The sequence below is a fragment of the Neolamprologus brichardi genome, chromosome 3 (genome assembly GCF_056152115.1).
Source record: "Neolamprologus brichardi isolate AB-2024 chromosome 3, ASM5615211v1, whole genome shotgun sequence".
NCBI classification, from domain to species: Eukaryota; Metazoa; Chordata; class Actinopteri; order Cichliformes; family Cichlidae; genus Neolamprologus; species Neolamprologus brichardi.
Window position 1 is genome coordinate 18,482,013 of NC_142106.1, and position 25,482 is coordinate 18,507,494.

Sequence of the window (25,482 nt, forward strand, 5' to 3'; positions counted from 1 at the left end):
GGTGATATGTTTAAGCACTTTAACCCACCTGCACACTTTGTGTTCCACACTGCACCTGCAAAGAAATATACATATTAAAAAGAAAGAATGAAATAAAGAAATACACTAGAATTGGAAATCCTCACTGGCCTCTTTTTAAGTAAACCCATTTAAGATATAAATAAATAAAAATAATAATATATATTTTTTTTGATAATGGTGGTCATGAATGAACTCTATGTGTTGCATTTTAGTTTGTGTACTAAACATGTTTTTTTTTTCCTTGAGTGCATAAGTGCAGAAAATTGACTGCCCCCTGTTAACTTTAAGCTGAGATCAATTCTGATTCTGCCTTCACACAAAATGTAATGACACACACTGCATGCTCACAACATGTTTCATGTAGAGAATTTGTACACTATTTATATATTTATATCTACTTCTATACTGTTTTGTACAGCCACCCTCATCTGATCTAAAAATACATTGGAGTTTGTTAACCTGTATTGCAGCTGCATTTATAAAACTATATTTTTCTTCTTTTTAACAAAGAAAAATTGAATACAAAAAAAGTAAATTATATTTGTATATATATATATATATATGTGTGTGTGTGTGTGTGTATATTGTATATTTGCATTTAAATGCTTTCATATGCACTCTTTTTTTAAACCTTAGTTAAACCTTTAACTTCTCCTGCTGTCATAGTCACGACAGTATTGCCGTCATTGTCGCTTAATATAAATGCATAGTTAGAACTGACTTACACATTTGGCAAATTGATTCAGCGATCAACCATATAATGCAAATACATGAATTCACTAAAAACCATAAAATCATTATATTTATGAACTTTTCTCTTTGTGAACATGAACTGGGAATAGATCCTGTGCACGAGAAAATGCTAACTTCTTGGTTTGAGACCGGATGTGGGGTTGTACATTTCCGGTAGCTTTACTTTGCGGTCAATCGCTACTGCGAAGATATACTCCAAAATCATGTCCAAAACTTGAAAACGGAAAGATCGCGTTAAGTTACAAAGAGCAGAAGGTGGGAACACTCACCACTGTTGTGAAATAAAAAATCTAATGATCAATTTTGATGTTTAAAGAGTTTAGATCGATCAGTTGTTTACATCACTCAACACAAGCAGAACTGCATCACTGCAGCAGAAGACACATCGTCCACATTCAGAAGCACATCTCTGTATAGTGACTGGTCTTATGATTTAAACAGGCAAATGTTCAGCATTCAAACTACAGGTGAAGAACAGTCAAACCAGATGTTTCCCCATTATGTCGATATCAGCTAGTCAAGTACACACCTACACAGCATGTTAACAAGCCGTGAAAAAAAGCCACACAAAAAATGAATGATTGCTGGTAAGGGTTTCTATACATTAGTATTTACGAAGGGTATGTTATGACTTACCTTCAAAATTACAGTGGTCCCTCGCTATTACACGGTTCACCTTTCACCTCGCTGTTTCGCAGATTTTTTAGTGCAAGTTTGCATGCTTTTTTTTTTTTTTACATCACATTATGTCCTGCGTCCTGATCGCTGCAGACGATCTCCTCCGTGACGTCTCTCCTGTACAGTACAGAATTGCTGCATCGAACGCTAGCAGTGTGACTCTGAAGTGCAGTACTGGATGTTGATGAAGCGTTTTGCACCGTCAAAAGATAAAATTGGCTACTTGATTTCACTTATTGCTGGTTATTTTAAAAACATAGCACCCGCGATAAACGAGGGACCGCTGTTTACAGATACTGAGAAATATAACATTTGAATCCCTTTTCTCTTTTGCTCTGAGGCGCAAGGCAATATAGACAAGTCGATGAACATCATTTACAGATATATTGGGTAAATGCCCAAGACATCTATAGAAATGTAAATTGCCGCTTGATTCATTCATTTGCTTAACTTGTTTTGGACCGTAAACAAGGTGCGACTCGAGTTTTTTGCTGGTTTACCGCGACTGACGACTCGTTTAATTAAGGTAAATACAACCATGTCACTGTTATGAAAAAGACACACAGCTTATCATCTTATAGTTCTAAAATCACTCTGTTGTTAATTCGTTAGCTAGATTAGCCGCTAGCATACGCACTCTGTTGGAGGCTTGTTGCTAGCTAGTTAGCGATGCTACACACCTGTTACTCTAATAGTCTGTGTTATTGAAGGATTCAGCACTTCTTAGGGTTTTTTTTATTTAGTTTTAGACAGTGATGAGATCATCTGCACACTCTACAGAGGCCCAGAGTTACTGTTAATATCAAAAATATAATGCTGTCCTTTGAGATTTTAACATACGACTGTGAGTGTCATGGATCTAAAACTGTTTAAATCTCTACAGCCTGGTAACATGGAGACTTTTAAAACAGCAGCAGAACGTTTCAGTAGTGTAGTCTAATTTGTTTTTTTCATTTAATAATAGAGTCCATATTATATCAACAGCTACATTCACCCTGGAGAGAAACTAGTGAGGGAGACCATCAGGACCAAGCTGGGTTTCCGGGTCCAGAGGTTTGGAGAAACTTTTTCCCTTTCTTTCATCACAGCTGTCCTTTGCCATAAGTTCTGTTGACCCGCTGTAAGAGGCATCATTTAAGAAACACCAGGAAGACTGAAGCTCATGGCATTGATCAAGCAGGACTCATGATCTTCACCAGCAGCTCCCTCACAGGGAAATCTTCAGCACTCCTCCGTAGGCCCGCCCCAGGAGATGGATAAACCCAGCATTTCATGAACACTGTGATGAGACCTTTGGCTTGTGTAATGTTATAAATACTCAGATACTCCCCAGAGGCTCCGGACTTTTACATAAAGATATTATATTCAGTCCTGTAGAAAGTTATATATTTAAAAACATATGATCCTCTCTGGTTACTCTGTTATGAATATCTCTGAATCACTTTATGGTAAATAACACAGTATCTGCAAAAAACTGTGAAAGAATTCCAGATGACAAGTTTGTAGTTCTCATCTTGTTCTCTCTGACCTCCCCTTGTTGCTCAGCTTCCTCTCTCATCTGCTGTTCATCTTTTACCTGCTGCTGGACTTCCGTTATTTTATCTTCAAACTTGAAAGAGAGAGAAGGAAATATAAGAAGAGAGGTTAATCTTTAATAAATGACTACATAAGTTACAGCTGAGTACATTTATTTGCACAGTAGTCTCCCCCTGCTGGTCATTATAATTAATATAGGTTGAACAAACTTTGCTTAATTGGCTTAACTTTTCACACCCAGAACATAATTTGTTATAAATCCATGTTATGATGCATATGATTACAAGATGTATAACATTTAACTCGATTGTAAGATTCAAAGATGAAAAAGTGCAGTGTAATACTGGGCTGTACAATAAAACAATACAGAGATAAACAGGTAATTTTATCATTCTCATGGTCAATTCTAGGATGGTTTCATGACACTATCAATTCAAAATAAATGAATAAACTCTAACTATATAACTTTTAGATCACTCTCAATACGCGTATGATAATGGTATTTACTATGATAGACAAATAACTAAAACAAAATAGAACAAACAAAAAAATTATAAGGAAATAAAGCAGTGTGTCAAATGTATTTTGCCAAAATTGGCTAGATCTCCTGCTACACGCAGCCACTTTTTATAGTATGCAAGCTGGCATGATTAAAAGGTGTCATGAAATCAATATCCTTAGTATCCTTATTTTCCTATTATATTGTTTTCTGTACTTTAATAAAGGCTTGTAGAGCAAGGCCACTTTTAACTCACAAACTAAGTGCTCAGCCAGACTGAAAAACAGGAAGTTTTAGTGCACAGCCATATTAACCCTTTAAAACCGGTAGGAGCGGGCACGCTCTGTTTTGCGTAACTATTTTTAAATCCCGGTAGCTCTGCAACCACGTGAGCTAGCGCAATATTTTTTTTTGCATATGAAACCTGAGGAGTTGTACTTACATCTTATGCCATCAGCTTGTCCTAAGTCACAGTTTCCTTCCACATATAGCTTTGCAAAAACTGCATAAAAAGCGCTTGCAGCAACAAAAACATAATATTCCAGAAACACGCTTTGCCGATCCGATCAGCTGTTTGTAACACTTCCTACATTGGATTAGACGGCAGCGCGAACGATCGCATGTCCGCCATGACCTGCCCGAAACCGGAAGTGACGTCATTTTCGCGGAAATGTAGTTTTTTACGGTCCGGGCCTCAATGAGCCTATACTGGTGTTTTTAAAAGTTATCTTTGACTTTATGACTTTCTGCATCGTTTCTGGGATGCTTAGGACTCATATTGCACTGCTGGAAATAGTTTATTTTGATGCATATGCTGCTTTTTTGCAAATTTGCACTATAATATTTATTTTCGTTTTTCCTGCAGTGTATAAAAATTGGTGTATTTCAAAAATAAAACTATGAAGGCACTCAAAATAAATTTCCTGTGGTGGGAAACTATTTTGTGCAACTTTTTTGTATTTACAGTTTTGAGGGATAAGCCTCTTAAATTTCTCTAACTAGAAATATATGTTAAAAAAACAAAAACGATTTTAAATTTTTTTGTAGTTTATTGCACTTTTTTGCAATTTATGTAATCACTATGCACTTAATTCCTACATATTATTAAAATCTAGGCTGTAATGGTTGTATTGATGTATAGCAACTTGAAATGCTCCCAAAAATGACACTACAGCATGTAAAAATATAATATAAGCTCTGGCGGACTTGGTTCTATGGTAGGTCTTAAAGGGTTAATAGATAAGACACTGAAATGAGGAACTTGCCATATAAGCAATGTTTGAGTACATGTGACGTGTAAAGTACCAAAATAAATCTATATGAGGCACAGTTTATGATTCTAATGTTAGAGAGCTCTTGCAACTGGCGTCTGAGGTGTGCAGAGGTCTCTCTCTTCCGGAAGATGATTGAATAAAAGAAATATCAATATTTTAACACACTATGAGTCGGTTTTCTCTGTTCTGTCATGGGGACAAAAGAATCGGGGTTTAATAAAGGCCATTCTGACCCACAATCCTACTGTCTATGTCTAAGTAGTATAATATAAAAAAATGATGTAAAAATCTAAAAGTAGTTAATATTAATGAATTGAACATACGTAAGTGGGGTGGGACCTACTATGTGTACAAATGACTGAGAGCCTGAAAAAGGGAGAAACAAAATTTAAAAAATGTACAAATATAAAACCAATATATTTCCATGCACTTAAACAGAGAATAACTAAAATCAAATTAAAGATAGTTTGATGAACTCCTAATTTGAATACATTTGTCTTTCAGTGAAAAATTAAGACCTTGGTGAATGCACCTAAATGAAAGATACAAACCTTTATGTCTTTGGTCTCAAGCTCCTTCATTCAGGTCACCTGCTTCTATTTCCCAAGCATCTGCTTTAATTTAGCTACTTCTTCATTTAACTGGGAGGGAAGGTAAAATGGTACATTTGCATACAACATGATTACATACTGTGATGAGAAAAAATGCATGTCAACTTTTTATTTATTTATAGAAATATTAGACATTAAGTCTAAGGAACAAAATATGAACCTCTTTCTTCTCGGCTTCAAGCTTCCTATTTATGGTCTGCAGCTCCATCTCATCTTGTTCTCTTCTATTTTTTTCAGCACGGACCTCCAAGAGTTCAGCCTCTAGCTCTTTGACCTTGGAGAAAAGGAAAACAGAGTCATTCTTAATAAAAGAGAAAAGCTTCTGTTAGGTACTGCGTAGGTTATCTATTTGTTCAGTTCAACTATGATAAGGAAAATATTTACCAACCAAAATGATGGAATAAAGCTGTTATTGCGTTCAGATTTTAGACAAAATTGCAGTGGCCATTAAAAAAATAATAAAAATAAAGGACAATGTCAACATTAAAAATATCAACATTAATTTTAAAAACAAAATATGTGGCGAACAGAGATCATTGATTCCAGAGAGAAATTATAACAGATTAATAAAGCATGAGTTAACACAGAATCAATATAACAGAATATACGTTATAATGGGCTAATGAAATAATACTTAAAACTGAAAAAACTGAAGTAAATAACCTTTTTACTGTTGGTTTCCAGCCCTTTCTTCAGTGTCTCTACAGTTATCTCAGCATCCTTCTTCTTCTGCTGCTGTTCCCTGAGCTGATGTTGAACTTCAGCTAGCTTATCATTCAGCTGGGAGGGGAGGGAAAATGGTAGAGATACATTTGCATACAACATAATTACAGAAGAAAATGCATGTCAACTTTTTATTGTGCATTAGAATGTTAGACATTAAGTCTGAGGAACAAAATATGAACCTCTTTATTCTCGGCTTCTAGCTTCCTATTTTTGGTCTGCAGCTCCTTCTCATCTCGTTCTCTTCTATTTTTCTCAGCACGGAGCTTCGAGAGTTCAGCCTCTTTTTCTTTTAACTCAGGGGAAAGAGAAACAATGAACACATTTAACTAAACAAATCAAATATTAAATATTTAACCTGATTATTTTAGTTTATGTAATTATTTTCAACATCAGTAATTATCTTTTAAAAAAAGACATTGAATAGAGACAGAAACTGCAGCTAAAATATAACATCTTCAAAAATGTTGGTATTTGAAGTAAAATTCAAACCTGAATGTATAAAATAAAAGATATAAGGTAATAGGTTAATGTAATAATAAAAAGAAAAATGAAAATGAAGTTACCTCTTTATCGTTGGTCTCCACCTTTGTTTTCAGGGATTGCACGTCCATCTCAGTATCCTTCCTCTTCTGCTCCTCTTTATTAAGTAGACGTTGTAGTTTTGATACTTCCTCATTCAGCTGAGTAAGGAGAAAAAGATTTATGCTGTGGTGGTTTCAGGTTGTTTAATGTTTTGAAATAATACTTTGTTTAAAAATGCTTTGAAAACACATCAGATATCAGTGGAATAAAAAAAGAAATCATATTTTATATCTAAAGATATAATTAAAAAATGTCAGTGGTCTCATGTCAACAGGCCCTATCTTAGCTTGAAAGCTTAATAGTACTAAAATGGTAAATCATGTACCTCTTTATTCTTGTCCTCAGTCTTCAGCTTCATGGTTTGCAGTTCCTTCTCATTTTCTGTGCTCCTATTTTTCTCAGCACGGAGCTTCATGACTTCATCAGTTTTCTTTTTCAACTTGGGCAAAGGGAAACATTATTTCAAAAGAGGAATATTTGAGTTGACTGTTAAGTGAAGTGAAGAAAGCTCTCTGAAAGCCAGGTGGTTGGTGAACAAGCGTTCATGTTGATGCTATAAACATTGGCAACAATCTTAGCACTAGAGAATAGCTAAATGTTGTTCATTCTAGTCCTCTTTTAGAAGGAGGTTGATGGAGTCATATAAAAATATTCAGTGCATTGAGATATAACTTGATATCTAATTGAATGTACAGAGGTAAAGGAAATAAAAGACAATAACCTCTGATTTGCTGTCTTCGAGCTCTGTCTTCAGGGTCTGCAGGTCTTTCTGCAACGATTCATTCTTAGAACAGAGTGATTGGACCCTATCTAAGTCTACATTTTCCTCCAACTGAAAAATAAATGAATAACCATGTTGTTGTATTAAGTTTAAATGTATTTCTGCTGTGTCTCTAATACCAGGGTCACCTAAAGATCTTGACCTTTCCCTACAACGCACCTTCAGATTACATGATTTGGTTCTAGAAATGTATAAAATGTTTATTAATTTATGTAGAGATTTGTTTACTTTGCCTTCCAACTGAAGAGACAGTAAACATTGCTGCACATCCTCACTCTGCTTTTAACAAAGGCTTCATTCTCAAAGTGGTTTTGCCTCCCCATCATATAAGTCCCTTGAGACGACTTCTGTTGTGATCTGACACAAACTTAATGGAACAGTGCTGACATTGTACAAGAAGGTTTGTGTATGTATTTGAGATTTACTTTCTCCATTCTTTTGATAGCAGATGTAAGCTTGGTGAACTTCCGTTGTGACCCCTACCCCTTAAGTGTGTCATTTCTCAGCCACTGAAGTCTCTCCAGCTAACAATAGTGGAGAGGATCAATATTACATTAGTCATACTGGTTATCCCAGAGCTTAGCTTAATAGCTACATATAAATGAGGGAAGAGTTGCCAATCTGTCTCAGGTCAAAAATGAAGAGAGCAGTGACATATTATCACATCCATCCATCTTCATCAGCTCATCCAGGCTTGTAGAATGGGGGCAGCAGTGTAAGCAAGAAAGCCAAGAACTCCGTCTTCCCAGTTCCCTGCTTCAGCTCTGGGGAAAATCAAGCAGCTCCCAAGCTGGTAGAGACATGTAGTCTTTCCATTGTGTCCTGGATCTGCCCTGGGCACTCCCTCCAGATTAGAACAATGCTTTAATTTGTTATATAGAATTACCTCATTTTTGAGCACCTCAATCTCCTCATCCTTCCTCTTGAGTTCAGCTTGTGTCTTCTGTGTTTAAAAAGATCAGGAGCTCAGTACATACATGTCGAGGAAGTTGTTTCAGTTTATGCAAGTGGATTTTTTATGCTTTTTTTAATGGTTTGCTTTTAGTGTACATGCTATTTAAAAATGTTTTCATCAGTGCACCTTTACTTTTGTTTAGATTTGTACACTCAAATGTGGCACCAGTGGCACTAAAGAGAGAGTGAAACAAGCTGTCAAAAGTCAACAAAGCAACACCTCTAAAAACTTGTGTTTGCTTTACAACAGAGTCTCAATGTGATGGTTGGTAATTTTATTGTATTGAGTTGCTCTCTTGGCTTTGTGCTTCTGATTCATCTCTGACTGAACCTTGTTGTTCAGGTTAGACTTCCTTCTAACACGCAATTCTCTTTGTTTCTTTCTTCATCTGACGTAGACAGAATAAATGCCCATTGTTTACTTATATGTTTGGTTTCATTTTCTGTTTTTCTTCAGCTCAAAGCCTCAGTTGAATTTCTGTCAGCTGTCTTATTTTCATTTTTGCTCTCTCAAAAAACAACACCTAAGTTGGTAATCGTCAATTAGTGTTTAGTTTGATTCTTATAAAGTCTTAATTAACTTGGGTTGTCCCTCTCATTATCAGACATGTTAGAATATACTATTATTATTAAAAAGGTTATTCATATAGCTTGTTACATTTATGTCAGAGAGAGGAAAAGTGAAAAAGGAATTTGTGATTTACTGTTTTTCTGTTGTTTACCTTGTATTTGACAAGAAGAACGCCCCCCGAGACAAGAGTACCGACAACACCGATGCAGATGATCGGAGAAGAAGTCAAATTCTCTGAAGTGAAAAATTAAAGAAAATACTGAAAATAAAATAACTGTAATAATAATAATAATCTCCAATGTCAAAAACAAAAATGTTTCTTCCAACTGCCAGTAAAAAATAGCAAGTGAAGAAAAGCAGAGTTTTCTGAAGTATTTTTAGACACATATAAACAAGTGCTGAGCTTTACATTTGAATATTCTTGTGTCAGGTTACCTGGGCTGACTGAGAATCCAAACCAGCTTTTTAGGCTCATTTTGTTCTGTAAAACAAGAAGGAAATCGTCACATTAAAGAGATATACCTCTGCATCCATGTTGTGCTCAAAAAATGTAGATGTTTAAAAACAGCATCCTAACTCAACTTGATGATCTATCAACACTTAACTATAATCAGAATAAATTATTTTATCTATTTTGACTGAAAAAAAAGGGTAAGAGTTCATGTTAATTAGGTCGTAATGATTTGTTATGCTTAAACTGTTTCTTCTCTGTAGATGGCCTTCATTGCACACATACTGTGTAATGTACAGCATAGAGGGATAATAACTATTACAATGAAGCTTGTTGTAAATTGCCTCACAAATAAACAAACACACCTTAAATCAAAGTTTTACATTTTTGAGGCTAAAAGTTTAACAGTTTAAAGTTGTCCGTTACAACCACAGAGACACACATTATGTTTCTATTATACAGTAAACTATACAAACAACCAAACAACCAGTATTTACCTCATAAATGAAACTGATGCATCTGCTTCCTTGCAGTGAGTGAGGCTGTGCAGCATTTGTCCTTCAGCACTGGTTAAAGGAAACACTCACCTGCAGTAACAGGAGGCGTGGTTTCTTCAGAAGTCTGATGAGAAAAGAATTTGTGCCTGTCAGACAAACAATGAGTTCATGTGACTGTGCGCATGTTAAAAGGAAACTTCATTAAATGTTTGTAATGCCAATAATATGATCTGGTTGAGCAACTATTACAAACTTAAGGCCTTGACCTTTGACCTTTGACCTTGCTATAATGAAATGTTTTCTTGTGTGTCCATACTTTGTTTTGTTTGTGCACACAAACATGTCTCCAGGACAAACAAAAACTAACAAAACAAAGTTAATATGTGGCAAAAATGTTACTAATGGTTTAAATTAGTTTTTGATAATAATAAATAAATAAATAAATAAATAAATAAATAAACAGACAAACTATGCTCCTCTGGCATTGAATGATGAATAATAATAATTCAATTAGCATAAATGATAACTGAACTGTTTTATTGTGCGTTAGCCTTTGTACCTTCCTGGTGTTCCTTTCTATTGTCCCATTATTGTTATTCCAGCTGCTTCATCTGTGCTTCATGTTTTCTCTCTTTGTTAACCACATGCTTCTAGACCAGGGGTCAGCAACCCTGGGCACGCATGCCGTTGCCGACCCTTCGCGATGGGCAGTCCAGCTATGGCACGACCATAGCTGGACTGCCCATCAGGCATACCGACCATTTGTCCAGTGGGCCGATGGTGATTTTTCATTTTTATGAATTTTTTTTTTAGTAACGGTATAAACAATGAAAGGTGGTGGATTGGCCAGGTGCTGGCCGGTGTGAAAAAGAACTTTTTTGGTGGAGGAGGAGAGACCCGAGGCGGTCCGAGTGTCAGGTGAACTGAACTTCAGGTAAGAAGTTATGACCTGCAGTCTATCTGGGTCAGATATAAACCAAGTTTAGGTGGAGTTTATTTTTGTTATGCTGACTTTTTACAGTCAGTTACAATAACTCATACTGCGTTGGTCTTTCACGTGGAATTCCAATAAAATTGATTCATGTTTGTGGCTGTAATGTGACAAAATGTGGAAAAATTCAAGGGGGCCAAATACTTTTGCAAGCCACTGTACATGGATACATCCGTAGACAGAATTCACAATGTGTTTTCGGGACTTTCAGGTGTATGGACCAGTTTTCTTTTCTTTTCTTACCAGAAAGTTTTAATGAGCAGCTGGATTTTTTCTCTCTTTAACTGGCTAGACACAGAGGACATCGAAATGCAGCTGATTGAACTAAAAAGCTTGACTCTGTCGGGGTCAAAGTTTGCAGAACTACAGATGCAGTTGGAATCCATAGCTGTGCGTGTTCATGGAGCTTGCATTTTCACCTGCTGGACATCACTACCTGACAAGGTTAACTGTCTTCAGAACATTGCAGAGGCCTTGTTGACAGTATTTGGATCTACATATCTGTGTGAGCAGATTTTCTCTGGTAGCCGTCTGAATGCTGGACACTTGGAGACCTGTGTCTCTGAGTGGGAGACCAGGGATCCCATTAACATGTGTATCTCTGTATTAACAAACATGCCATATTGGCCCAGTTTATTTTCTTATCATTGTTGTGAAGAGACCATAAATAGCATTTGCTTTTTCTGTTGTGTAGTTCATTTGCTGTTTTTCTTGTTCTTGTTATGGATAAAAAGTGTCCTTTTTTTAAAATAGCTGATAACTATTTGCTGATAGCTGCCAACATCTGCGAACAAATATAATAATTATATATAATATATAATTATATAATAATTATTATAATTCTATAAAGTTGTTCTATATAGTGTTTGTTGATATATAGCGTTGTTCAATTTATTTCTAATGCAATCATATGGCATATTGACTTCTTAGGAAATTTTAGATGGCACTCATCATCAGAAAGGTTGCCTACCCCTGATCTAGACTCATGTGCTGAATACACTAGAGCCAATACAATGTGGATATTCTTCCAGTTTGTGGGATGATGGGAACAAGGAATTATAAATGCCACATAAAGTGGGACACCAGGTCACTTTAGTGCAGGAGCTCCAGTGTTTCAACTGACCTACAATCTACAACATTATATTACAAATGTACATAATGTAAAGACTCCAGAGGTATAGTTCAAAAACTGATTTAGGTTTTACAAGATAAATATAGTTGATTACTTGTAATAATCTGTGACAGTGTATCTTTTTGTATCTTGGCTTGACTTCTCCTTTATACACTGCGAACAGCTCTGTACACACGTGTTGAGGAAGTTGTTTCAGTTTATGTAAGTAGATTTTTTTATGGTGGTTTCCTTTTGGTGTACATCAGAATGAAAGTACACTGGATGGCAGTGTCTTATATTCACCTGCTGCACATTAAAAGCTACACTATGTTAGACCTTGCTATGAAAAAATGTTTGCATGAGTGCACCTTTACTTTTGTTTACATTTGCACACAGAAGCATGTCTGACAGAAATCAACAACTTAAACAAACAAAATTTAGATCGAAACACCTCATAAAATTATGATAGCCTATATCCGCCAAAAGAAGCAAACATACACATTATAATTGTGATGGAAACAATAGAAAAGAACAACAAAGCAAAATACATGTAAGAGACTTGATTGAAAGTTAAGGTCTTCAAGTTTATGAAACTCTGCTTATTTATCATGTGGCTAAATGAAAGCTGAAACTTTAGCCCAGCTGTCTACTAATCACCTGGTAGTGCTAACAGGTTAAGCCTGTTCTGTAGGCCAAAGTTTTTTAAACACGCTAAAAAGATCTAGGTAAAAGTTGACATAAGAAATGCATTCACAATGTATGTTAGGATTGAAGCACAACAAAAATTAATACATTTAAAACATTTTTTTTAGAAGAATCGGTTTACACCAATGATCAAGAGACCTGAGAATACAGCTAAGGAAGACACAGGTAACAGCTGATACTACATACATACACAAACCCACTGAATTAAAGATATAAAATAGTTACTTTCACAGAATGTTTATCCACATCTTCACTTCTGTTTTTTAAAATTAATTTCTACTTTCTGACAGATGCTTTTTAAAGGCTTTGTATAGTTAATATCATTAGGTTAATACTGTTTCTTTTTTCCCCTTCACTGAACAACAATGCCTAACACATGACTGTATCCAACAGGCTCAAGCACTTGTACAGATTTTCACAAATCCTAGGGACACTAACTTTATTAACACTTCAGTCTTTTCACATCTGCGTATCACATCCACAATGTTTTGCAGTAATAAAATATTACATATTACGTACACACTATTTCCTGCTTATAATTAAAAACCCAAACAAAATTACACATTTTGTACACTTTGACATGGCACACATGGCATTGGTCTCACCATCACTGAGATCACTCTTCTATTCTTTATTACAGTATCGTTCATATACATGATCCGTTATAAATGTTCCAATGAGAAATAATTGCAATGGGAATGTTAAGATGATTTTTAGTGTCATGGTTTGCTAGGACAACATAAAGGGCCTCAGGGCTGTTTTTACCTGATTTCAGGTATTTGGTCACAAAGCAATCTGAAACATGTATTTAGATTTTAACCTGATTAAAGTAGATGAAAACCAGGGCGTAACCAAAGCTATCAAAGAATTCAACTGCAACAGACCAAAGACTGGCCAACAGGCCAAGACTTTCACTGATAGGACCATATTAACAACACAGCTAATACAATGTCGACACACTGTGTGTGCGACACTATTCCCAAGACAGTATGTAAATTCTTTTTTTTTTTTTTTACAAATCCAGAGGACATTTTGAATTCCAGATTCTGCCACCTGAGCTACAGCCACCCTGTGAAGATACTTTCTTCTTTCAACCCTTCCAAACACAGTCATACTTCCTTATTCATTCATTTATTCAACCCAATTTTTGGATAGTTATCCTAACCCAGTGTGCTGGGTCAAACCACTAACCCAACCATCTTAAGTTGAAACAACCCAGCGTTTGGTCTGTTCATATTTGACCCAGCATTGGGTTACAAATTGGGTTATTTTTAACCCAATTTTTTTAGGGTGTAGAATATTTTCATGGCATTATCAAATCAAAATAAAAAAATAAACTCGGAGTTATAATTATATAACATTTGGATCACTCTCAATATGTGTATAATAATAATATTTACTATGGCAGAAAAAAACTGAACGAACAAACAAATTAGAAGAAAATAAAAAAGTGTTTCAAACACATTTTGCCAAAATTAGCTGGATCTCCTAAGCAGTCACTTTTTACAGTATGCAAGCTAGCAGGATTTATAGGTCATTCTGACCCACAATATTACTGTCTATGTCTAAGAAGTATAATACATGAAATAAACTGATGTACAAAAATAAGTAGTATAGATTAATAATTAACCGAATGAGATGGGACCTACTATGTGTAAAAATGGCTGAGAGGCAGAAAATGGGGAAAACAAAATAAAAACAAATGTTTAAACAAATTTAAAACTGATATATGTCCATGCACTTTAACAGAAAATTATTAAATCATATATTAGATAGTTTGATGAACTTCCAATGTAAAGTTTGCGTTATTTGAATAAATTTGTAATGAAGTAATGAAGACCTTGACGAATGCAGTTAAATTAAAGATATGAACCCTTAGTCTTTGGTCTCAAGCTCCTTCATTCAGGACTTCAGGGCCATCTCAGCATCCTGCCTCCTCTGCTTCTCTTTCCCAAGCCTTTGCTGTAATTCAGCTACTTCTTCATTCAACTGGGACGGGAGGGAAAAAGGTAAAGGTACATTTATAAGAGTTTCTACAACATAATTACATACTGTGATGAGAAAAAAAAGCATGTTAACTTTTTATTTTGCATTAGAAATATTAGATATTAAATCTAATGAACAAAATATGAACCTCTTTCTTCTCGGCTTCAAGCTTCCTATTTTTGGTCTGCAGTTCCTTCTCATCTCTTTCTCTTCTATTTCTCTCAGCGCGAAGCTCCAAGAGTTGAGCCTCTTTTTCTTTTAACTTTTCATGGGAAGGAGAAACAATGAAAATTGACTCATTTAACAGAACAAAACAAATATTAATTTTTTAACCTGATTATTTCAGTTTATGTAATTAATGTAAACATCAGTAATGATCTTTAAAAAGACATTAAATAGAGACAGTCATTTCCAGAGAGAAACTGCAGCTAAAATATAATATTTTCGAAAATGTTTATATTTGGAGTAAAATTCAAACCTGAATGCATAAAAGAAGGAAACAGATATAAGGTAATAAGTTAATATAATAATAAAAAAAAACATGAAAATAAAATTACCTCTTTATCGTTGGTCTCCAGCTTTGTTTTCAGGGATTCCACGTCCATCTCAGTATCCCTCCTCATCTGCTTCTCTTTATTAAGTAGACGTTGTAGTTTTGATACTTCCTCATTCAGCTGAGCAAGCAGAAATTTTTTTTTAAGTTGTGGTGGTTTCAGGTTGTTTAATGTTTTCAAAGAAATATTTTAACCACTATCTGCTGTGTCAGTAAGGGTACTCACAATAAAGATTATTGAGAAATTAACAGTTTGAATAATTCTATGTACCCTCAAACAATCGGCTTCTTCATCATAAGGAATGAAAAGTTCACCTCTTTATTCTTTGCCTCAAGTTTCCTCTGTGTGGTCTGTAGCTCCTCCTTATCTCCTAACCACTTATTTTTTTCAACACGAAACTTGAGGACTTCAGCCTCTAGATCTTTGACCTTGGAGAAAAGGAAAACATGACAACAGTCATTTTTACTAAAAGGGAAAAGTTTCTGTATTGTACTGTGTAAGTCATCTATCTGTTCAGTTAGGGAACATATTTACCACCCAAAATGATGGAATAAAGCTGGTATTGAGTTCATCAAAAAAATTACTACAAAGAACAATATCTACTTTAGAAACACCTTAACAATTTTAAAAAGAAAAAAATATGTGGCAAACAGAGAGATAGTCACGTCCAGAGAGAAATTATAACTGATTGATGAAGTGTGAATTAATACAGAATCAATATAACAGAATATATTGTGAAATGGGCTAATGAAATATTTAATTTCTCACCGCACGGAGCTTCATGACTTCATTAGTTTTGTCTTTTAACTTGGCATTCATGTTGACGCTACGCTATGCTACCAAACATTGGCAACAATCTTAGCACTGGCAAGTAGCAAAATATTGTTGCTTCTATTCCTCTTTTTGAAGGTGGTTGATGGACTCATATAAAAATATTCATAGAGATATAACTTGATATAAAACTGAATATATGGAGGTAAAAGAAATAAAAGACACTAACCTTTGATTGGCAGCCCTCAAGCTCTGTCTTCAGTTTCTGCAGGTCTTTCTGACAGATGCTTTTTAAAGTCCAATCACCTTGTTCATATTTAGAACAAGGTGATTGGACCCTGTGTAAACCTACATTTTCCTCCAACTGAAAAATAATTGAAGAACCATGTTGTTGTATTAAGCTTAAAACATATTTCTTCTGTGTCTCTAATACCAGGGTCAGCTTGAGATGATGTGATTTGTTTTCCTCACTCTGTTTTTAACAAAGGCTCAATTGCATAAAATGGCATGTGTTGCAATCTACCACAAACTTAATGGAACAGTGCTGATATTGTATGTGGAAGTTTGTGTTTGTATTTGAGAATTACTTTCTCCATCCTCTTGATAGCAAGGGTAAGCTTGGTGAACTTCCTTTGTGACTCATCCATCCCTTTAAGTGTGTCATTTCTCAGCCACTGAAGTCTCTCCAGCTAACAAAAAACAAACACAGTGGCTCAGTATCACATTAGTCATACTGGTTATACTCCTAGAGCTTAGCTTAATGGCTACATAATGAATGGGGGGAAGAGTTGCCGATCTGTCTCAGCTCAAATATGCAGAGAGCAGTGACATGTTATCCATCTTCTTCTGCTCATCCAGGCTTGTGGAATGAGGGCAGTAGTGTAAGCAAGAAAACTTGGACCTCCTTCTTTCCAGCCCCCTGCTTCAGCTCTGGGGGAACATCGAGGTTCCCAGGTCAGGAGAGATATGTGTCTCTACTGTGTCCTGGATCTGCCCTGGGGCCTCCTTACAGATAAGAGCAATGTTTTAATTTGTTATATAAAATTACCTGAGTCTTGAGCTCCTCAATCTCCTCATCCTTGCTCTTGAGTTCAGCCTCTGTCTTCTGCAACTGCTCGACTATCTGCAGGAGTTCATTCTGTTCATTCTCATCATGCAGCATCAGGACATCAGCTTTTATATCTTTACTCGGAGACTCATTGATAGGCATCTGCTTTTATTGACGCATATGTGATTGAAAGAACAATTAAAAGTAGTTTAATTTTGTTATATAGAATTACCTGAGTCTTGAGCACCTCAGTCTCCTCATCCTTGCTCTTCAGTTCAGCTTGTAACTTCTATGTTTAAAAAGATCAGGAGCTCATTACACACATGTTGAGGAAGTTGTTTCAGTTTATGCAAGTGGATTTTTTTTAATGATGTGTACATCAGAATGAAACTACACTTGATGGCAGTGTCTAACAAAACCCACTTATGCAAGTGGAATCCACTCGTTCACCTGAGATCACAGAGAAAAAAACAACATAAGAAATTAGTATACTAAATGTATATTTTGTTAGCATTGTTAACAAAATACACATATTCTTGAATTGGTGAATCTCCAAGTGTAATCAGGTTTCAAAACAAATATGATTTTAAGTGATCTAGATCAAAAGCTGTCTACATTTTAATCCTGAAAGTGGTTTTTGCTTCTCTAAAAAACAGGTTTGGTACAGTGGTCATCAGCATCGATGGCCATTGCAGCTCATTTTCCATCGACTGATTTTTACCACTGGAAAAACTAATAACTGTGTCTTCTGAATAAAAAAAACAAAAGTGTTTTTAATCAAAGAAGATTGCATAAAACACAATTATTTTTTTTGTCAGATTGTTTAAATTATTTTAGGTAAGAGATCAGCTACTGATCAAATACGGCTGTGCACCCTCAGTATGATAAAGACTTTTTTTTATTGTTAAAAAACGATGTTTCTTCTAACCATCACCATGTGCTCACCAACTGTTTACTTTATCTCCTGACATTCAAATGTAGTTCTTTAAAAAGTACCATAACATGGTTGTTCTGAGTTAGTGTAATATGAGGTCATGTGTGCTGTAAGAGGTGATGTTGCTTACTTTGTTCCTCGTGGTGACAGCAAGGCTGAGGTTCAGCTGTGAAGAGGCCTCCTCCTTTTCTTTAAGTGTGTCAGGTGTCATCGCCTCAGTTTTATCCAACTAACAAACAGAACCACAGCTGAGAGGATCAATTATTTATTCATTTAGGTTAGCACACAGCTAAGCATGGACTAGATGACAACTGTGGAAACATCTGAGCTGGTTTCATGCATTTAGACCACTTCATTCATGCTCTCCAGCCTCTTCTTCAGTGTCTGCATCCTCACCTCATCATTCGCCCTGTGCTGCTCCTCACCCTGCAGCTGCTGCTGTGCCACAGCTATTTCCTCATCCACCTGACATTAGAGAAATTTTTTTTAGCGCTTTTAAAATAAAGCTTCAAAATTTTGGAAGATTTAATTTGCAAAAATGTTACCCACAACATGGTTTGGTGAATTATTCTCCAGTGTCTGCAGGTTCTTCTCATCTCCTTCCTCAGTCTGGTGTTCATCACTGAGCTTCAGGGCTGCAGCTTCTTTTTCTTTTAACTTGGACAAAAGTAGAACATTATGAAAAAGAAGCACGTTTTGGAGCGATCATCAGACATAAAGAATATTGTGTGTGTGAAGGAAAGGCTCTAAAAGTGAAATTTCAGACTATTTACAGTCATTTAGCTTAACACAATACAACTGCCAGCATTATATCATGGACACACTGCAATGCATCCTTCTGATGGAGGATAAGAGTCTATATAGATCATAGAAAACACCTAAAGCCGGAACATTTCATCATTTTTTTTTTAAATAAGAGGAAGATGAGCTACTGATTAAATATGGCTGTGCTCCCTCAGCATGCCTCTGTTGCACAGGTGCATAATTTCAATGGAAGATGTCGTCAATTGAAGTCAAATCTAATGGATTATTTATTTTAATGACTTTGCTGAACTTAGAGATTGTAGAATTATTGGCCACACAGATTCTGTGAAGGTGGTGTATAGTAGAATGAAATTGGAAAACTGTCCAATATCAGCACTAGATACAACACAACATGACACGATACCACACATCACAACACAGTAACTTAACTTATAAAAATGACGAATAAGTGTATGTGTATTGCATACTGTTACTATTTCACATTAATTATTATTGCACCTTGTTTTTTTTTATAAAAATACAAAACTATTATTATTGTTATTGTTGTTACCCCCCAAAAGAAGTCCTGGGAGGTAACCAATCAGGTCAACTGTTTGCACTGATTAGGGCCGTTGCCCTGTTGTAAAAGCTGTCCTTGAGTCTATTTGTTGTACAAAAGGGTTAGGTTTGTGTATGGGATTTCCTATGCCCCCTGAATGCTCCATCGGTGTGCATGTCCGCGACTTTAGTTCAGAGACAAACGGCAGCCGAACAACGGACAGTGTGTGCGTTCATAAGACCGTAAGTTAATGTTTACTTCACTAAGTTATGTTGATGTTCAGCCATGAGTGTATTTGATGACTTACCAGCAGTTTCTGCTTCTATTTAATTGACGTTATGTACAAGTGGCAGTTCGCTAGCATAACAGATCTGTTCGCTAATTAGCTTCTAGCAGAGAGATTCGTTGTTATCGTGTTGTTGATTCTGTGCTCTGTGTAACAGATGATAAACCAATGTAAAGTTGCCTTCAGTGCATAGTTGTATGCGGTGTGTTAATGCATAATGTCTGACTTTAAGTTTATGTAACCAGTCTGAAGTATAATGTCAGCTTATTTAGTTATATACTGTACTTGAGTACACCTCAGTTGTATCTTTATGTTTATTATGTAATTTGATTCCTAATTGATTTGTATCTTTATGCTTTGTCTGCAGAAACCACACACACACACCCACACACACTCTCTTGCCCAGCTGCGGGCACATTCTCAATTGGAAATACAAAGAATGACAACTTTATTCCTGGACTCTGCCTGTTTGTTCCTCTCACATCTGAACATTTGCAAGTGTTCTGACCCGACACTCTGAAGTGATTGCTGCCAGCTCAGATTTCTTTCACCCTTCTAAACAATTTGTCATTTATCTAAGTTTTCCCCACTATCATGCCTTTATTCACAGACAATGATAGTCATTCATTTTTACACCATCTGTAATTTGTTTTTAGTGCAGCTGGTTGATTTCTCTCCTCCCCCTGTTTTTTTCCTGAGTTGCTATCTTATCTTTGTGCTTCTGATTCATCTCTGACTGAACTTTGTTTTTCAGGTTAGACTTCCCTCTGACATGCAATTCTGCTTCTTTTTTCATCGGAAGTAGATAAAAGTAATGTCCATTGTTTACTTACATGCTTGTTGTCATTTTCTGTTTCCTCTGAGTTCAAAGCTTCACTTGAATTCCTCTCAGCTGTCTTATTTTCATTTTTGCTCCCTCCTCGCAGAAACACAAAACATGGTAGATTAGTGTTTTGTTTGATTCTTATAAAGTCTTAAGTAACTTGGGTTGTATCTCTCATTATCCAACATCTTTTAAAATACCATTATAATGGGAAAAAATATTCATAGAGCTCATTAAACTTGTATCAAACTGAAAAATGAATTTGTAACTTACTGTTTTTCTTTTGCTTACACTTGTATGTGACAGTAACAACAAGAAGAATGGACACCGAGACAACAATAATAATGATGCAGTTGAGCACCGCAGGAGTCAAATTCTCTGAAGTGAAAAATTAAAGAAAATCATGAAAATAAAATAACTGTAATAATAATAATAATAATAATCTTCAATGTCACAAACAAAAAGGTTTCTTCATAATCTTCTAAATGCCAGTAAAAATTAGCTACAAAAAAATTACTACGACTAATAATAATAATCTCCAATGTCAAAAAAATAGTTTCTTTATTTGTCATCTAACTGCCAGTACAAATTAGCAAGTGAAGAAAAGCAGAGTTTTCTGAAGACTTTTTAGACAGATATAAACAAGTACTGAGCTTTACATTTGAAAATACTTGGGTCAGATTACCTGGGCTGACCAGAAATCCAAACCAGTTTTTTAGGCTCATTTTGTTCTGGAAAACAAGAAGAAAATAGTCACAATAAAGAGATATACCTCTGCATTCACGTTGAAATAAAAAAAGAAAAAAATCGTGTGGTTTAAAAACAGCATCCTAATTCAACTTTGATGTATGCCACTATGTGATGATCTATCAACACTTAACTATGATCAGAATAATTTTATTTATTTTGAATCAAAAAAGAGTTCATGTAAATGATTATAATTATTTAACATAATTATGCTTTAACTGTTTCTTCTCTGTAGATGGCCTTCATTGCACACACACTGTGTAATGTACAGCATAGAGGGATAATAACTACTACAATGTAGCTTGTTGTAAATTGCCTCACAAATAAACAAATGCACCTTAAATCACCACAAAATTTGCAAATGAGGCTAAAAGTTTAACAGTTTAAAGTTGTCAGTTAGAACCACAGAGACACACATTATGTTTCTATTATACAGTAAATTATACAAACAACCAAACATAAAGTATTTACCTCATAAATTACACTGATGCATCTGCTTCCTTGCCGTGAGTGAGGTTGTGCAGCATTTGTCCTTGAGCACTGGTTAAAGGAAACACTCACCTGCAGTAACAGGAGGCGTGGTTTCTTCAGAAGTCTGATGAGGAAAAGAATGTGTGTGTTGCAAACAAACGGTTCTTGCGAGTGTCCACATGTTAAAATGAAACTTCATTAAATATTTTTAATGCCAGCGTGATGTGATCTGGTTAAGCTGTTACAAACCTTAGGCCTTGACCTATGATGAAATGTGTCCATACTTTGTTTCGGTTGTGCACACAAACATGTTTCCAGGACAGACACAAACTGACAAATCAACAAATCTTAAATCTTAGCATTTGATCAGTTTCCTGCTTCTCTGGAAACTAATGACATCATATCTGAGCTCTCATTATCGTTTCAGCATATAAGTACCCTGACATGTGATCTAAAGAAGAAAAAGGAAATAAAAAAGCAAAATATCTGGAATCAGTTTGTCTTCAAAAACAGAATTTAAAGCTGTTTGTATGTTGCTTCACTAGTATCAGTTGTTCATGTATTACTATTTCAGAAAATCAAATAAATCCTCCTTTTAGTTTTTTGCCTTTATTGAAATCAGCTTTAGTTGATAACATTTACTGATATAATCTAAGAAAAAAGAAAACAAATCAAGGGAAACATTTCTGCACTGAAACACAAAGAGGTTTATGACTAAGTTTGGACAATGAAAGCATGAGGTCACCACAAATATTCAGTACTTTACCTGTCATAACAGCTGCTTCACTTCTTTATCTCAAGATCTGATCAGTTTCCTGTTTCACTGGAACAACGCTGTTTTAGACTGTGGTGTCCTGTTACAGCTCACAGATTAAATGGGATAAGCGTCCATGGGTCCCATGTCTTCCCATGTCTTCCCAAGTCCAATCTTTTTGGACATTATTGTTAATGGCTGTGGCAATACACCTCACAGGTAACGTTAGTATAACAACATGTGAATGATGACAATACTGAGATGTTTATATTTAGTATCTTGGTTTAAGATCTCACAGTGATAACACTTGTTAAATAGGGCATTACAATTTGTTTTGATGAGATTTGGTCATTAAGTATTGAAATGCACTTTGAAATTTAAACCTCATGATGTTAGTGGACAAATAAATAAATAAATATCCTTTGCATTTTATCCACTGGCTGACTTTAAACCATGAAGCAAGAGGACAATTCGGACGATTCAAGCTCTCTGGGATCAATAAAGATTGACTTCATTCCTTCAAATGGTCTTTGACATGCACTAATCTGGATCAAAGACTGACGAGCAGGCACAGAACAACTCTGTCATCCCTGAAGCCGAGCCACAAATGATGCGGGCATCCAGAATTTTCCAGAGACTGTGACATACAAAAATACCACAAGAAATCGTATTTAGAGTAACTACAGTAGCTGGTAAAGCAATGTCCTCAATGTTGTTTTGAGTTAATAATTATCAGTTGAAACAATGAAGGTGTGCTCAACACTAAACAAACCACCCACACCCCAACACACATTGGGGTCAATAATCCAACACAGGGCATCAAATAACCATGAATAAAATACCGTATTTCCCGCACTATAAGGGGCACTTAAACTCCTTTCATTTTCTTTAAAAAAATCAACGGTGCGCGTTATGTATGAATTCTGGTTGTGCTCACTGACCTCTAAACAATGTTATGTGGTACATGGCGCTCAAAAATCTGTCAAAAAATCTTTTACAACTTTGGTAAGCTACGAAGCCGCACTGCTTGATGGATTGTCGAAGCATTACGGCTGCCGTAGTCAGGAGCCTTGCGGAGTAATCTGGGTCCAAAACTCCGTCCATCTCAGGCCCCTATCGCGGTCTTGGGTCATTTGAAACAGTGTTTTGTGTTTATTTTCATTATTATTATTATTTTGTTGTTGTTATTATTATCCTTTGTTCTAGTTTATGCTGATTGTGTGTTTGGGTTTACACCCTTTGGTTCTTAGAGGTTTGGTTTTGTGCTCCCTCTGTTTTGTGTCTGCCCATGTTTTCCTTCTGTTCTGTCTGTACCGCATCTCTGAGTCCAGTCTGTGCATTTCCTGTTTTAGTTTGAAGGTCTGTGTATTTTATCAGTGTGTTCTGTTTGTGCTCTCCCTGTCTCATCAGTGTAATCAGCGTCAGCCGTGTCTCCCAGCTGTTTCCTCTTAGTCCTGTTCACCTCTCGTATTTATTGTCTGCGTCTTCCACTGCTTGTTGTCGCGTCATGCCCTCACTTTCACCGTGTGTTCTCTTTGCTACCCTGCCTGCCTGTTTAGTTTGTTTTTATACTCTCAGTTTGGTTAGTTTTCTCTTCGGTTGCTATCCAGCAATAAAGCGTTATTGTTTTGAGTTATGTTTGTCTCTGTGAGTCCTGGATTTTTGGTCCTTCCTCCCTGCCTGCCTGCACAGAGCCATGACAGTCCCAAAGTCAAACGAACACTGCAGCATCACTGAGAGTTAAAAGCATTCTAAATTCTTCCATCTTTAATAAAATGATCAGTGTTGCTGCTTTACCAGGTGTAACGATGAAGTTTAACATCCAGGCATCCATGAAAACAGAATATATATATATATATATATATATATATATATATATATATATATATATATATATATATTATTTCTCTGCCACTGGATAAAATTAAAGATTTTTTTTCTTATTTTATCTTGTTATTTTTCTTTGTCATGCTCAGGTCCCTTTTAGTCATCTTGTCTTTTCTATTCAGTGATTTGAGCTGTTTTTTTTTCTTTTTCATTCCTGTCTCTTATTGATGTTTCTTTTGATTTTCCTAAGTCTCCTGTTTTGCATCAGGTTTGTTTTCTGTGATTATCAAGTCAAAGGCTCTTGTTGGTGCCAGTATTTGTTTTGTTTGTTTTTGGGGGTCTTTTAGAAAGTTTAGGTGTTTTCATATATAATGTCATTTTTAGGATGTTTTCTTCCTCTTTGTGCTTCAGCCTTCTTTTTGACCACATACGTAATTATTTCCTTTTAATGCATTCTTCTACCATATTTCAAAGGCTTATGTCGCAGGAAAACATAAGTGTCTCTGGACTGTTTTACCACATGCATCTGAAATTTGATTATACCCTTTACTCTACTACCTCTACTGATATTTTTTTTGCATTAGGTATGAGACTTTATCAGAGGCAGACAGACTGTTTCACCTGTGCATTCAAAGACTTGTAGACGTAGTGCATCACATCAAGGTCTGCACCAATAAGCTGAACTGAATTTACCTGAATAAAAACCTGAATAAAAAAAAATTAAAAATTAAATTTACCTGAATATTGATCAGTGAAAGAGGATCTGTATCCTCAGGCCAAGTTCTACAAAAACACTTAATAAAAAAGATTGGATCTGCCCCTGTTATTGTCTCCTCCTGAAGGCTCCCAGCTGCACTTTACGGTCTTCTCCTTCTTCCTTCAATTGCTTCACTCAACTGCCTCCATCTGCATGTCTCCTGCCACATACCCATGAATCTACCTCTACTCCTCGGCACATATCTAAACCATCTAAGCTTCTCCTCTCTGACTTTATCTCCAAACTGCTGAGTTTTGTGTCTGATGTACTCATTTCTAATCTTGTCCATTTTTGTCGATCCCAGTAAAAATCTTAACATTTTCAACTCTGCCACCTCCAGTTTTACAAGTCAACATAAATTTAGTCAATTTATGAATCCCCGTTTAAGAGAAAGATCAACAATTTTAAAAATAAAATGCATTTGAACTCATAATATTTTCAGTTAACAACGACAAGCTGAACTGTAGTGTGTTTATTTAA

General features: G+C 35.7%; 1 protein-coding gene across 1 annotated transcript; it reads right to left on the reverse strand.

Annotated features, from left to right (window-relative positions):
• Positions 1 to 19: 19 nt before the first annotated feature.
• Positions 20 to 25,275, reverse strand: LOC148103726 (uncharacterized). Its single transcript, XM_087838199.1, has 16 exons — positions 25,174 to 25,275; positions 24,867 to 24,950; positions 18,584 to 18,691; positions 18,383 to 18,499; positions 18,165 to 18,263; positions 17,333 to 17,389; positions 17,101 to 17,262; positions 16,640 to 16,741; positions 7,402 to 7,512; positions 7,006 to 7,119; positions 6,662 to 6,778; positions 6,278 to 6,391; positions 6,036 to 6,152; positions 5,533 to 5,646; positions 2,981 to 3,061; positions 20 to 55 (listed from the first exon to the last, which is right to left on the reverse strand). The coding sequence occupies exons 1-16, from the start codon at positions 25,273 to 25,275 to the stop codon at positions 20 to 22; spliced, it is 1,635 nt and encodes a 544-aa protein (XP_087694325.1).
• Positions 25,276 to 25,482: the final 207 nt, after the last annotated feature.

Bases quoted from the DNA above. Each gene is read 5' to 3' on its own strand.
- LOC148103726 (XM_087838199.1), bottom strand. From the start codon at position 25,275: ATGAGTACATCAGACACAAAACTCAGCAGTTTGGAGATAAAGTCAGAG. The intron at 7,120-7,401 runs GTTATTGTCTTT...CCTTTGCCCAAG, and splicing joins TCGAAGACAGCAAATCAGAG to TTGAAAAAGAAAACTGATGA. The intron at 3,062-5,532 runs GTTCATATTTTG...CTCTCTTTCAAG, and splicing joins TTGAAGCCGAGAAGAAAGAG to TTTGAAGATAAAATAACGGA.